The sequence below is a fragment of the Podarcis pityusensis genome (genome assembly GCF_964106645.2).
Source record: "Podarcis pityusensis genome assembly, chromosome: 13".
Classification (NCBI taxonomy): domain Eukaryota; kingdom Metazoa; phylum Chordata; class Lepidosauria; order Squamata; family Lacertidae; genus Podarcis; species Podarcis pityusensis.
In genome coordinates this window covers 2973877-2989723 of record NC_138038.1, presented here as the reverse complement: position 1 = coordinate 2989723, position 15847 = coordinate 2973877, and the positions used below count along the sequence as shown (strand labels likewise).

The 15847-nt window shown below is 42.2% G+C and overlaps 1 protein-coding gene across 7 annotated transcripts in view; it reads left to right on the top strand.

The window, feature by feature from the left end:
- PTPN3 (protein tyrosine phosphatase non-receptor type 3) overlaps nt 1-15847 on the top strand; it is a 111455-nt gene that overhangs the window by 50182 nt on the left and 45426 nt on the right. For 6 of the 7 annotated variants that reach the window (XM_080976596.1, XM_080976595.1, XM_080976594.1 and 3 more), the window contains exons 3-7: nt 3082-3189; nt 3278-3320; nt 6718-6796; nt 12742-12786; nt 14042-14094. In XM_080976596.1, the coding sequence (XP_080832722.1) occupies nt 3082-3189; nt 3278-3320; nt 6718-6796; nt 12742-12786; nt 14042-14094 (328 nt within the window). Of the gene's footprint in view, nt 1-1925; nt 1945-3081; nt 3190-3277; nt 3321-6717; nt 6797-12741; nt 12787-14041; nt 14095-15847 lie in introns of those variants that run through there. The other variant, XM_080976600.1, reaches the window with a different exon arrangement.

Genomic DNA, 15847 nt, shown 5'->3' with positions numbered 1-15847 from the left:
TAGTTATTCTGGGCTGTGTTTCCTTTGCTGAATCATTTGCTCCAAATTCTTCAGGTCGGGCATTGTTTTCTTTATCGGAGAAGACTGAGGCAAAGAAGGCATTGAGGAGTTCAGCTCTTTCTGTGTCCCCTGTTTGCATTTCACCATCTTCTCCTCTGAGTCTGCTTAGTCTTCAAAGGTCACTACATCCTTGGGTTTCCCATGGTCTGAATTACTGCCATACCATCCATTACAGAACATGTTAGAATCCAGGTTTCTTTCAAACCTAGCTGTGAAATATTCTCTTCCTTTAGCCAGTGATAGTGGCATAGTCCACATCTCTTGCTTCAAGAGGTTAATGACATCAATAGACCTGCCAGCATCTATGGATGAAAGGTCACAATCAGTTCAGATAGCTGAGGTATGTTTTTTTTTTTTAATGCTACTGCACTGCATATATGGAAGAAATATTTTGATAACTTTTTCTTTGGATTTGGTGCATGTAGGTTGACAGTTTATCAGCGACAAATGTCTGCAGTTTTTTATTTATGTGCATTCAGCACATCATGTGTAATTGGCTCTTGGGGAATGTCTGGTGATTGAATCATGCAATGTCTATAGCTTTTACCATTGAGAGTATTGCATTATACTGGACAACTTGGACAGGTCCTTGAAATGAAGCTTCTGTCTTACTTGTGCCAAAACTGGGTTGGAAAATGGTATGTAGGCCAGGAATATCAACATGTCAGCTAGTCTGATAGTTCAGTTCTGATATTTCTTTCCCATGGACACTTCTGTGGAAAGGAACTGTTTGAGATGCATGGAAGGTCCCCTTCCCACCTGTTATTTCCTCAAAATTAGAAGGTCCACTTCCCAGCCTCTGTTGTCATTAACGTGTCTCATGTAGCCTGAAAGCAAATCATGTCTGAAATTCATTGGGACAATTATATTTCCATGTGCTAAGAATCTTGGGGTTATTGCTGCTGTTACGGTACTTTTCTGGGGTTATTGCTGCTGAGACAGTACTTTGAACACACTCAATATTGAACGTGGACCAAGATACCTGCCAAGTGACAACTTTATAATGCAATGTGCAGATTTGTTTAAAACTGAGAAAATTGTTGGATAGTAAGGAGCTCATCATCCTGTCGTGGCATATTCTGTTCCTTAGAAGTCTCTTCTGGTTCATATGCTAATCAGAGAGAAAGCTCAGAATGTGAAACCAATATATCCTTAGAATCATAGAATTGTAGAGTTGGAAGGGACCCTGAGGATCACTGAGCCCAGCCCCCTGCAATGCAGGAAAATGCAGTTGTTCTATATGGGGATCAAACCTGCAACCTTGGTGTTATCAGCACCACGCCCCAGCCAACTAAGCTATCCGGACTCCTTGATAAGGATGGGTGCTCAAACCCAACTTCCAGGTACTGCTTTCGTACTTAGATATGGAGTTAACCCTGCCCTTACCATCACTTTGAAGTCAATGCATAGTTAAAGCGCTTGTCGTAGCTCCAAGCCTCAGTCACGAAACTCGGACTCAATGAAACCTGCAAGCTTTGTTCAAAAAGTCAGTGCATGGTCTCAGCATTAGTACACAGTTCTTAAGTCTATAAGCAGAGCTCTAAAACTAATAGCCAAATCAGTAGCTGAGATGTCCCAAATCAGTAGCTGAGATGTCCCAACACTTGACATGCCCTTCCTGCTCAACTGTTGAAGAGTGGGACAGAAACTTGACTCAAGTGAGAAGATTGTGCTTGCAAGTGCACTCCTGCTGGAGGACCAGTACTGTTGTGCTGATGCAGTTGGCAGCATAACCTTAGCAACAGGACCTGAGTCACAATGGGACCCATGATAGCACTTACTGTGGAACTGTTAGGACATCAGATGAGTTGTTGAGCGCCAGAATGCTTCAGAAACGGAGGCAGAGCAGTGTGGAAAGTTATTTCTTTTGATATAGAATATTTGGTTGGTACTTGGTTGGAGCATTATTTCCTTTCCCTTCTTAAAATTTAAAAAGATGTCTGGATATGCTCTCAGGCTATTTGAATGTTGACCTGTTGATTTTTAATTTTTTTTAAAGAAACACATTCTTTAGACATAGTATTCATGTAGGAGATGGTTGCTAACTAATGAGCTAGTATAGGTCTGCTTACAGGAGGTGTGTTTGTGTACAGCATTTCCCCCCCAAAAAAAACAATTCTGTTTATATGTAATACAGGTACATATTCATTTTTGAACTGTGTCTAGCTCTATGCAGGTTTCTTGTTCACATAATCAGGTGCTGGAAGGCTCCTTTGGAGAGGTTTGTGACCTCCCCTCTTCCCCGAAACCCCGTTATTTAGGAGAAATGTTATGGAATATTAGGAGGAATATTATGGCATTTTTAAGACTGCACATTTAAGCCCACTTTGTCAGTCTGCTGAATGCACCTCATGAAGGCAGCTGTAGCCTACAAATAGTTGTTTTGTTTATGCCAGAAACATAAACATACGGTAAATCTGACATCTCCTTGTTGTTTTATTCTGATTAATCTCCATTACTGGAGTCCCATTATCTGTATTTACACAAGAAAACACTCTTGAGAGGACATGGTATCCATCAAGGGAGAGAGGGTTGATGGTGCTTACATTAATCTTTTAAAGTTTTAAGAAGTTCTCAAATTCTGGATATTAAAAGGATTTCTCCAATGAAATTAGGGATGTCCTAAGGAAATTTATATAGCTTGTCATAGTAAATATGGCATCCCAGGTGCCCAGAACCTTTCATGTAACAGGATTTTGAAGGCTCAGCTATACAGGCAGTCCTGCAAAAAATATTATCTTGTGAATGGAGTGTTCATAAGCACGCTGCTGGAGAGGTAAAAAAAAATTGTTTGAGAATTAGTTAATCTGGTGGAAGAAAGTGAGCAGGCTCTGGCTTGTGGCTGAGTTATGAACTGTTTATGAAGAGAGCTTGACATTCAATTTAATAATGATAGCAGTTCTTCCATTTATTCCTGGTAGTAATTTCCCTTTTATATGTAAATGTTAGTGAAATTACATTTTTAAAGCACTCTGTGTGGCAAAGATTAGCTTTCTAAATACTTTTACTTTTACTTTGCAGAAACAAGATACTGGTCAGGTGTTGTTGGATTTGGCCTTTAATCACTTGGGTGTGACAGAGAAGGAATATTTTGGTTTGCAGCACTGTGAAGACTCAGCAGATTCAACAGTAAGGAAACATATATTCAAGATTTTTTTTTTAAAAAAATGCAGTCAGAAAGCTTCCTAACTTTGTTTTTTTTTTTAAATATTTGCAGAGATGGCTTGAATCTGGTAAACTTGTTCGGAAACAGCTAAAAGGTAATGCTTTAAAATTTCTTGCTTTAAAATCTCATATGACTTGGGATTCTAGTATAATGAGAGAGGGAGAAAAAAATTCTCTCTGTCCACTTTTTCAACTTGCTGCGTAATTCATGCCCCACTTTGCCTTTTCTATAAAATAAAGCCCCTTTCCTCCATAGGGTAGTTGCTTCAGACCCATAATAATTCTGGTCTATTATTTCTGAACTTCAGTTCTATATTATCCTTGCTGAGGTGTGGTGGCCAGAACTGTACACATTATTCAAAGTGTTAATAGAAATATAGAACTGTAGAGTTGGAAGGAACCTAGTTCAACCCCTTGCAATGCTAAAGCATCCATGACAGGTGGCCACCCAACCTTTGCTTAAAAACCTCCAATGAAGGCTTTCCCATAACCTCACAAGGGAGTCCGTTCCACTGTCTAACAGCTCTTACTGTCAGAAAGATATTCCTGATGTTTAGTCAGAATCTCTTTCCTTGTAACTTGAATCCATTGGTTTGTGTCCCAACTTCTGGAGTAGGAGAAAACAAGCCTGCTTGTTCCATGTGACAGTTCCATGTGATATTAGAAGATATTAGAAGATGACTATCATTTCTTCTCTCAGTCTCCTCTTTTCCAGGCTAAACACACCCAACTCCCTCAAACATTTGTCTTAAGGCTTGGCCTCCAGACCCTTGATCATTTTGGTTGACCCCTTTTGCACATGCTCCAGCTTGTCAATATCCTCCTTAAATTGTGGTGCCCAGAACTGTATACCACGTGTGGTCTGTCTAAGGCAGAATAGAGTGGTACTATTGCTGCGGGAGGCAGTGGAAGACAGGAGTGCCTGGCATGCTCTGGTCCATTGGGTCACGGAAGAGTTGGACACAACTAAACGACTAAACAACAATAACATTGCTTCCCTTGATCTGGATACTATACAGTGGTGCCTCGCAAGACTAAATTAATTCGTTCCACAAGTTTTTTCGTCTAGCGAATTTTTCATCTTGCGAAGCACGAAATCCCATAGGAATGCATTGAAATCCAATTAATGTGTTCCTATGGTCAAAAAAAGTCCAAACAAAGCCAAATTTGGTACAACAAGAGTTTATTAAGTGCTCTTTAAAGTCACACATACTGTAAAGAGCATTTCAAAAATTGAAAGAACAATAAATTAAGTTTCTAAACATGACAGAAAAACATTTAAAAATCAACAAAGTGTACAGTACATTTTCTAAGACTCTGGGGGACAACTCGAAGAAGGTTCCTCTTCCACTCTTTGCTTCTTGCTGAAGAACCCCCTCCTCAACTGTTCCCCCAGCCACCCACCACACAGAAATTCAAATCCAGATTTTTTTTAAAAAAAACAGCAGAGTGGCCCAATGGTCACAGAAAATCATAAAAATGCAGAAAAAAACCACACAAGCTTCCAGATTCTTGCAAACTCCTCCTCAGCTGTTCCCCCAGCCACCCACCACACAGAAATTCAAAAATAGCTGCAGCAACAGAAGTACAGTAGTGCCCCGCAAGACGAACGCCTTGCAAGACGAAAAACTCGCTAGACGATTTTTTAAAAAAAAACAGCAGAGTGGCCCAATGGTCACAGAAAATCATAAAAATGCAGAAAAAAACACACAAGCTTCCAGATTCTTGCAAACCCCTCCCCAACACCAAGTCCTTGAATTCCAAACACCCCAACCCAAAATCCAAAAACCCCCAAAAAAGTTTTAAAAGTTTAAAAGAAGTTTTGGAAAAGCTTCAAAAATCACCAAAGTCTTCAAAAACCTCAAAAAAGGCTACCACACCGCGTTCTATGAGTTGCTCCTCGAAGTCAAGTCGCAACTGTATTAACGGTGTTAAGAAAAAGGAAACAAACTTGCAAGATGTTTTCGTTTTTCGTCGTGCGAAGCAAGCCCATAGGGAAATTTGTCTTGCGAAGCAGCTCAAAAAATGGAAAACCCTTTCATCTAGCGAGTTTTTCGTCTTGCGAGGCGTTCGTCTTGCGGGGCACCACTGTACTTCTGTTGCTGCAGCTATTTTTGTTGTTGCTTCAGACTGTTGACTCATGGGTCATTCCATGCCAAAGCACCTGATTTAAATGTTCGACCGTGCTCTCACGTCTCAGATTTTCTTCAAAAAAAAATTTATGTGTAGATACCTATGAGATAACCTCAAATTAATTTTTTAGATTTGTTGGTCCAAAATTGGGCGCAGAATTTTTTTAAAATTTCAGTTTTCACCCAATTTAGGCTGATGCAATTTCTGCATCAGTTTAGAAAAAACTTCCTGTTTCGCTTATTTTTCAACTGATTGGGCTTATTTTTGTATCAAAATAAAGCTAATGTAGTCTCTTTCAAAATAAGTTATTAAAATTGTATTAAGTGCCACAGAACAGGGTCACTGACCATTCAAAGTGAATTTTTGTCATTTTATTCCCTGTAGCTTTGATAAGCCATAGTGTGCAAACCACAACTAACAGGGGTATCATAAGTTTGTTGTAGAATGGACTAACCATGTACTTGTTATATTTTAAAAATAAGGAGCGTGTTTTTGTGGTTATAGAATAAATTGATTTTGAAGTAATTTTTTTTACAAAATAATAATAATTGTACAGAGTTAAGGTCTCTTTGAGCCTGAAATAACTCACACATTCGTGAGAATAGTTAAAATTGTACCCTCTTATGTTACAATGTCATCTGATATATTTTTTAAAAATAAGTTTTATTGGTTATTTAATACAAACAAAATACGTCTTAGAGCCCTTGCTATAAAATTAATTGGATTTTACAATTTACTATTCAATCAAATAACACAATGTAACATTTGTCATATAAACAAAAAATAAAAAACCTCGCCATGACTTCCCTCAGCTTCCCTTTCCGGTTCTTTAAATATTTATTACTTCTGCTTAATTTTTGTTTTATTTTTATGATCTTATACCTCAATATACTTAAATTCTCATCATTTTTATACCAAATTTACTTTTGTAATTACATCTTGCACTTAATTACATTCCATATTATTATTTCTTGACCTTTAAACTTCAAAATCAATTTATACTCTATTCTAGAAAGAACAATTATTTGAGTTAATCCAGAAAATTAGTTAGAGTATGCAGATTGAAACTATTGGCACTTATGACTATCTTAGATCCCATTGATTTCAGTGAGTCTGCTCTTAAGTATGACTAAATCTGGAGCTAATCCTTCAGGGGGTTTTAAAAATCAAATTACATTAACAATTTTATTGAAGTGTTCCTGTGAATTGAGGTTTTACATAAATGACATATTGACTTTTTGTTTAAGTTTGTTTTAGAAGGTAATTTCATTTGTCATTGTATATGATATTTTTATTAATCTAAATAAATATAGATGAAGAAATCATGTACACTGATTTTAATTTTGTAAAATATTCTAGGTGGTTTCCCTTGTAGCCTGCATTTTCGAGTAAGGTTTTTTATACCTGATCCGAACACACTGCAGCAGGAGCAAACCAGGTAAACTTTGTTTCTTTACTAAAGTTCTGTGGTTATGTTTTAAGAACTGCTGACATCTCACACATCCTAGTATTTGCAGTAAAACACCAGGTTTACAGTCTTTTATCTATGGTTGGCACATAAACACCTATATGATATAATTGTAAATTTAAAGTTGGTTGTTAAAGAACCTCAGAATATGCACAGGTAGATAAATACTACAATAGCAAAATGCTGTGTGTATTGGTCATCCGGTGTCAATTTAGACAAGATCTGTTTATATTCAGCATGCCTTTTCTTAGTTTTAAATGTTGCAGGAGTTAGGTGTGATGGGACGATGAGCTGCTTGTGTGTAAAATCCTAGTCCCTCAGAGTTTGGTCAAGTTTGCAAACCTCTGTCTGTAACGGAGCCCCTTAAACATGGCTCCGTCAGTCGCTGGCAGATTCCGACAGTGGTTGCTTTCGGAATCGCTTCCAACATAAAAGCTCCTTAACGGAAACACGTCTTCTGGACTCTCTGCGTGACAGTTTCCGGCGAGGAGTGGGTGTCCCTACAGGAGGTCCTGAAACCTCCCCACTGTTTTCGCTGGAAGTGTCTCTGAGCCATCCCTCCAGCTCACTTTCCCTCAGCTCAGCTCCTCTCCCCCTACTGGTTCCCTCTTCAGCTGCTGAGTCTCTCCCAACCTGTGTGAGCCCTTTCACTTCCCTTCCTTCCGATGGCAGTTCCCTGACATCCACCTCCCCTCCAGGGCCCCCTTCATCCCCTCTCGCCCCCTCCTCTACGGGCGGTGAGGAGGCAAAACCCCGGAATGAACTTCCTTCATCTTCCGATGTCCCGAACACTTCTCTCCACCTGTTGCGGTTCCTGGTCTCGAAGTACTCCTCCTCCTCAGAGTCCATCTCCCCTTCCCCTTCCGAGTCCGAGAATCCTTCCAACTCCTCCTCCTCATCGGTGGTCCCAAAGTATTCCCTCCGGAACCTCTCCACAGGCTGAGGTTTCCTTGGGAACCTTTGATGGAACGTTTCTATCAATACCTCGTCATTGATATCTTCTGCCATTACCCAAGTGTTTTCTGACTCCGGTTCTCCTTCCCACGCTACCAAATACTCCACCTGATCCCCCTTCCACCTGGCGTCGAGGATTTCTGCCTCTTGTATTCTTCCTTCGCCCTTTCTAAGTTGAGTTGGAGCTGACGATGGATTGCTTCCATTTCTTCTACAAAATGCTCGGCTGCCGGGACGCTCCATCTCTCCCCTTCTCCCCCTGGGAAAGCCCTGGGATGACACCCATAATTAGCCAAGAAGGGGCTCATCCCTGTGGACACATTCTCGGCATTGTTGTAGGCAAATTCCGCCAGCGCCAACTTTTCTACCCAGTCATTCTCTCTGTCATTGACATAACACCTCAGGTATTGCTGGAGGACACCGTTTGCTCTTTCCGCCTGCCCGTTGGTTTCAGGGTGCCGGGCAGTCGAAAAGTTGACCTCCACCTGCAGTAAGCTCATGAGCTTCCTCCAGAACCTGGAAGTAAATTGTTTTCCTCGGTCTGAGACCACCCTCAATGGCACTCCGTGCAACCTAAAAATGTGTTCTACAAATAACTTCGCTGTCTCTTCCGCCGTGACTGCATGCGAGCAGGCTACAAAGTGGCACATCTTTGTTAGTAGGTCTACCACCACCATGATGGCTGTTTTCCCCTTGGACTTCGGCAGATCAGTCATAAAATCTATCGACACTGCCTCCCAAGGTCGTTCTGGGGTTGGTAAGGGTTCTAATAGCCCCGCCGGTGCCCACCTCTCCCCTTTGGCTCGCTGGCATTGCTCACACCCTCTTACATACTCCCGTACATCTTCCCTCACCTTAGGCCACCAAAATTCCCTGGTGACCAACCACATGGTTTTGTGTTGTCCAAAATGCCCCGCCGTGGGGCTGTCGTGCAACTGCTTGAGTACCCTCCCCCTTAAGTCTCCTTCAGGGATATACAGTGCCCCTTTGTAATACAAAGCTCCATTTCTTTCCTCGAAACCCCCTGGTTCCTCTCCCTCACCCCTAAGACCTCTGAGCTTATTCTGGGCGTATTCATCATTCTCTGTTTCCTCTACCAGTTCTCTTTGTCCCACCAATGCCGCCCCAATCGCTCTGTCTGATGCGTCAGTTTCCACTCTCATCGGTTTTTGTAAATCCACATGCAGGAGTTGTTGTTCCGAGGCGAAGGCCCTTTTTAGTTCCTCAAATGCTCGCTCCGCCTCCTCAGTCCAAACGAACTTCTTCTTACTGCTGAGACAGTCCGTAATGGGCGCCGTCAGGTGGGCAAAGTTTCGGATGAACTTACGATAGAAGTTCCCAAATCCTAGGAACCTCTGCACATCCTTCCTTGTTTTGGGTGTTTTCCATTCCAGCACCGCCTGGACCTTGCCGGGATCCATGGCCAATCCCTTGTCTGACAGGCGATACCCCAGGAATTCCACCTCCTTGGTATGAAACTGACACTTCTCCAGTTTCACCCACAGCTGGTTGGCTTGCAGCCTGCTCAACACTTCTCTGACGTCTCTCACATGCTGCTCCTCATTCTCAGAATACACCAACACGTCGTCTAAGAAGGCCACACAATTCTTGTAAAGCAAAGGCCCCAGGACGTGGTTCATAAACGATTGAAAGCACGCGGAGCCTCCTTGTAGGCCGAAGGGCATAACTAAATATTCAAATGCCCCCAAAGGGGTGAACATGGTGGTTTTCCATTCATCCCCCTTCCTTATTCGTATCAGGTTGTACGCCCCCCTTAGGTCCAGTTTAGTAAAAATCTTTCCCTTCCTGACCCTTGTCAAAATGTCGTCAATCCTGGGCATAGGGAAAGCCACTGGTTCTGACACTGCATTTAAGGCCCTGAAGTCACACACAAGCCTCGGCTTGTTCGTGTTTTTTTTTATCCACAAAAAACACTGGGCTGCCCCCCACCGCCCTGGACTCTCTGATGAACCCTCTCTTCAGGTTCTTGTCAATGAACTCTCTTAGCTCCTGCATCTCTCTGTCTGACATGGCGTACAGCTTGCCTACAGGGAGCTGTGCCCCAGGGAGTAAATTGATTTGACAGTCAAAGGGTCTATGCGGGGGTAGTTGGTCAGCTTCCCTTTCGCTGAAGACGTCGCGGAGATCTGCGTATTGTCGTGGTACCTTCACGTTCTCCGTTACTTCAGTCCCTGCTAGGGTGGCTTGGGCCCCTGCCAAACCCTTTCCCTCTTTGCAGTGTTCTAAGCAATGTGCTGAACCAAAAGAAACCACTCTCTGATGCCAGCCCACCAGCGGATCATGTAACGCTAGCCAGCTCATCCCCAATATAATGGGAGCTCCTCCCAAGGTGGCCACATTAAACGCTATCAGTTCGGTGTGCCTTGCCACCTTCATTATCATTGGGACGGTCTGCAAGCTGACTTCTCCTCCCAACAGCTCCCTGCCATCGATCGTGGTCACCTGCAGGGGGTTGTTTAAAGGGATCGTCTGTATCTGGTGTTCAGCTGCAAACTCTTTGCTCATGAAATTGCAGGAGCTGCCTGAGTCCAACAGCGCCTTTATCTTTAGAGGGTGTCCGTTTGGCAGCTCTAGCGCCACTTCTATCACTAGGGCGGGTTTAGGAGGTTCTGGCGTGGGCACTTTCACTGCTCTTTGGCCTGGCTGCTGTGCCCGACGGTGGCAGCCAGGCGTTGGCTTTTACTTGCTTCGGTATTTCTTCCTCTCTTCCCTCCACAGCTCCTACCATCCCTTGCCATTCCTTCCTCTGGGGGCAGACTCTGGCAAAGTGACCTGGCTGTTGGCAGAGATAGCATTTCCGGGCGCCTTTTCCCTCCTTCTTTCCCCCCTCACTGGGCTTTGAAACTGCGCGCGCGCGCGCTGTTCCGATTTCCATCGGCTCTGCCGGCGGGAAAGTTGGCTCTGGAATGTCTGGAATGCGGAACTCCTTCCAACGTTCCCCCTTCCCTTCCCGCCTCTCCAATGCTCTCGCCTCCTGGCGCGCTCCTATGGTCAGCGCTGATTTGGTCAGCTGGTCCATAGACTCCGCCCTGGGCGCCCGGGAAAGTTCGTCTTTCACAGCCGAAGAAAGCCCTTCTTCAAAGAGCATTTGAATGGGTTCCGCCGATAGATCCCACCCCAATTTATGGATCAACATGGTGAACTCAGTCCAGTACTCACGGACAGATCGGCTCCCCTGTTTGCAAGCCATTAACTGTCTGCGGACCACTCCCTGTTCAATATCGCTGGAAAACATCAGATCCATGGCGCGAAAGAACTTCATCGTGTCCTTTAGGACGTCACTATTCGCTGCCATCAGGGGTCTAACCCAGTCTCTCGCCCCCTTTTCAAGATGCCCAATCACGAAAGCCACTCGTGATTCCTCGTCAGGGAATTCATCAAACTGCAGATTGAGGGCATATTGCATCTCTGTCCGAAAGCCATGATAGTCTTTGGGCTCCCCCCCAAACTTCTGCACCAATCCTGGTACCTTTCTGACGAGCTGGGTGTCTTTCCCCTTTTTGTCTGCATCCTGAGCCCTCCTCTCCTCAAGCCTCGCCGTCTGCAGCGCTAGCTGGACCTCCAACACCCGGTACCTTTCTTCCAGGCTTGGACCCGCTCCAGCTCCTGCTTCTCCGGTTCCGGCTGGGTTGCTCATGATGCCTTCTCCTGCACAAGCTGCTCACGGAGACTGTCGGAATGCTGTGATGGGACGATGAGCTGCTTGTGTGTAAAATCCTAGTCCCTCAGAGTTTGGTCAAGTTTGCAAACCTCTGTCTGTAACGGAGCCCCTTAAACATGGCTCCGTCAGTCGCTGGCAGATTCCGACAGTGGTTGCTTTCGGAATCGCTTCCAACATAAAAGCTCCTTAACGGAAACACGTCTTCTGGACTCTCTGCGTGACAGTTTCCGGCGAGGAGTGGGTGTCCCTACAGGAGGTCCTGAAACCTCCCCACTGTTTTCGCTGGAAGTGTCTCTGAGCCATCCCTCCAGCTCACTTTCCCTCAGCTCAGCTCCTCTCCCCCTACTGGTTCCCTCTTCAGCTGCTGAGTCTCTCCCAACCTGTGTGAGCCCTTTCACTTCCCTTCCTTCCGATGGCAGTTCCCTGACATTAGGTTTTCAGTTTAGGTAATAATTAATCCTTCTCACAAATGTAGGAAAATGCTGCTTCTGCTCCAACCACAAAATGGTTTTAGCAGAACCTGTAAGATTAAATGGTTCAGGGATGCTGGAATAATACGCCCCCTTAGCAATATCCATCTAACTGAAATGGCACCATGAAGTGCAGAGTGCTCCAGAAATGTATAAGAATATATTGTTTATTATTATCAATAGGGGATATAAATTGTGAGCATTCTAGCATTATAGAATGTGCTCTTTGTTGTTGTTGTTTAGTCGTTTAGTCGTGTCCAACTCTTCGTGACCCCATGGACCAGAGCACGCCAGGCACTCCTGTCTTCAGGAGAATGTGCTCTAGTGGAGCATTAATAATATTTGTTGGAGGTAAATAGATCCACACAGAATTATGGATTTGTGAAGTATAAGCTTAGTTATTTTTAGTGTTTTAAGATCAGGGAACTTTTTTTTAGTTTCAGGGCCACATTTCATCATGGGCAACCTTCCCAGGGCCATATGCCAAGGATGGGAAGGGCCAGAGGCAAAAGTGGGCAAACAACAGATTTGACTCCTGTTTTTTGTACTGTAGACTACATTCTAGACACAAAAAGCAAGGTATCTACATACACTTATCTTTCCACCCGCAATCCATGCCACCAGGAGGCATTGTCACAGTTCACGGACACGTTCAGATGTTGAACTTCTAATTTATGTGTATAATCATCTTAATTGTCTCTATATTTATAGAGTCTCAAAGTAAATTAGGAAATATATGTTTGGATTACCCAGATTCACAAGAGGCTTGATTAGTCAGATGTAACAACTATTTTCAATTTGTTTTTTAGACATTTATTCTTTCTGCAATTGAAGGCTGACATTTTGGAAGGAAGGTAAGAAATCTTTATTAAAGTAGTTTGACTGGTTAGCTGTTGAAACACTCCAGGTTAAAAGAAAAAGAAAACTTCTCCATAGTGTTAAGAGGAAGAATGTCAAAAAAATTTAGTGCCTTTAAGCTTCTGTAGGAATTGAGTTTCATAAGGTATACATATTGAGTTAGATTTGCGTCCAGCACACTTCCCTGTGCCTCTGAGCCTTTGGACTTCTCCCTGGCTCCAAGCAGAGTTTTGCAGCCGTGGTGTGTGCCTTGTGTAGGTGCAATAAATAGCAGTCCACACGCCAGCTTCTTCCTAATCTAAAGAAGCTTTAATTTATGTACAGCATAGCAAAAATAAATCATCCGGGAGATCGAGCAGACATCCTCCCAGTTTGTCAGCGGAAAATGAAAGTAACTCACACACAAAGAACAAAAAACATTCCCCATATGTGAATAAGCCACACCTCAGTAGGTAAGGACAACACACAGAACTGCTTAACCCTGTAAGTTCTGATTCTCCTCACAATACAAGGCTTAGAACTGAGATGCTAAAGGGGGCACTATATAAAGTTCATTAACCCATTGCAAATTTTCTCCTAAGTAAGTATTCTTCAAAGGGCACTGTTACTCATGTAAAATAACCTTGCGTGAGAGGCACAGCATGTGGGAGAGTTGTCTTTTGTGGACCTATGAAGCTACAACATAAGTTAACTTTTATTCAATATTTCTAGTATGTTGACAGTAAAACAATAGCAGATCTGTTTCACTGGTACATCTGACTGTTCATAATTTTCATTTTCAATATGTTGGATAGCTTTACCCAGTTTTTAAGAAGTGTAAATTTGTTCTCGATTTCCAAAACAAACGTGAAACATAATTACCTATTTTTAAGGTTGTTGTTGTTGTGAAATGTGTCACTACAATGTGCTGGTGTTCCAGGTAGGTATGCTGTAAAGATTGTGGATGCATTCACACAGTATTGTCTCTCTCAGCTGCCTGAAAGGTGCTTTAGGCATGAAATATGGGAGAAAAACAAAATGAATAAAATTGCTTTTGTATATGAAAACACCTTGATCTGATGAAGGGGTAATAGTTTTAAAGTTAGAAACCATAGTTTTAATAACAGATGACAATAATTGTCATAAATATTTTGTGATATTTGGTGGATGTTTAAGTGCATTCTAAATATATTGGCATATAATGTTTGAGCTGTGACATTTACCTACAGTTCAGACAGAATGTTATCAACATATTTCAATTTTTCCTTTCAGGTTGTTATGCCCTGTTAATTCAGTTGTGGTACTTGCATCATATGCAGTTCAGTGTAAGTTGTGATGTATATTAGTAAAATATTTGGTCCTATTTCACTATTTCTTTGGTCCCTATTGGTCTGTACTCCAGTCAGATTATATATATATATATATATATATATATATATATATATATGCTAGTTTCCTAACTTGTTCTTGAGTAACAGGCTGTTTTGGAATCTTCAGCTCTTATTCTTGGAAAATATTACAAAGCTTGTCTGAGAATGGAGTTCTCCCTGAACAGATCAGGTTTGGTGGTAAAGCATTTCTGCTATCTAAATAAGATTGTGTTTATACAAATGATAGTGAGAAAATATCTAACAAAAAAAGAAGAGGGGGAAGTGAAGGAAAAATACAGCTTCCTTGGAGATGTTACTGCTGATCTGAAAGTTATAGTTCTTCAATAATTAAAATTTAAATTATTTATTCAAGACAGTGGGATGCATCCAGTGATGGCAGCTTTGCATTAGTGGAAAATGATCAGTTTATGCAATGTGGGACACCCATTTTTGCCTTTCCTTCTACTACAGCCTTCTGCCATGTCCATGCAGCTTTGTAGGGTCCTTTAACTCTCAGAAGCAGATTTTTGAAGGATATTGGAATTTGCACTGGGAGTGGGGGATCAGTAATACTCAGGTGCCCTGTTTTGTGGACATAGGCTTTCTTTCTGTAAGTCAAAGTTGTAGTTGGATATAATCCAGTGGTTTCCTCTACATAAATAGGGAAATTGTGTTACCACCTAGTACTACCATTGTGAATGGTCATTCTGCTTATCTTGTATATCTTTAAACTTACATAGAATTGTCAGAAACTGCACATCTTACATTTCATTCCTTTTGGTTCATTGTTTGCAGTTTTTAGATTTTCACATTCACATGAAGTGGATCTCTGGTCCATGAGTTTTCACAACAATAATTCTTTTCATCCCTGAGGTGCCATAAGACTGCTCTTTGAGCAGTATTTAGCATAATATAACACATTTGAAGGATTTTAAACATGTGTCTTGTGAAGAAAGATATCATGAAAGCTTTAATGGACATGGGCTATAGTTGATTTCAGGTCCTGTTGTATTCAGGAAATGCCTGGTGCCTATCATCTCTGGTTATATGTTGGTAATATAACTTTAAAATTATGGAAACAAAGTTCTGTCTGATTTGCAATGCAACCTCTCTTGTATCATTTCTTCAGCAACATCTTGCTATAAGATAGATAAAATATACAGCCTGCATGAGGTCCCTTGTAGTTCACCCAAGGAAGTTCCTTGGTTCATTGTTTCTAACACTTGCTTCACTTATTGTGCAGGGTGACAGAAAAAGATGCTATTAATAAGATATCCAAAAAAAATGCCACCACCACAATTTTTGGGCTGTGAAGGAAGAATAGGGAGCACACTTTCCTGCAACTGTTGTCATATACAATGTCAGTATTGGGAAAGGTGAGCATGCTTAGTCCAAAAAGGCTTGTCTGTCCCATCTCAGAGGCCTGGTGGGTTTAATTAGGCCCCACCACCTGCATAGCCAATGTCATTCAAATTTGCTTATCAGTAATAAAAGTTTGATGGTTTTAGCATAGAGGCTGAGAGAGAGAGAGAGAGAGAGAGAGAGTGGTTTTTCTTAAGGTCACCTAGGGTGCAGTCCTCTGCACAAGATTCATAGAATTGTAGGGCTGGAAGGGACCCTGCATTGCAGGAATATGAAACTGCCCCATATGGGGATCGAACTTGCAACCTTTGTGTTGCAGCACCACACTCTAACCAGCTGAGCTTAC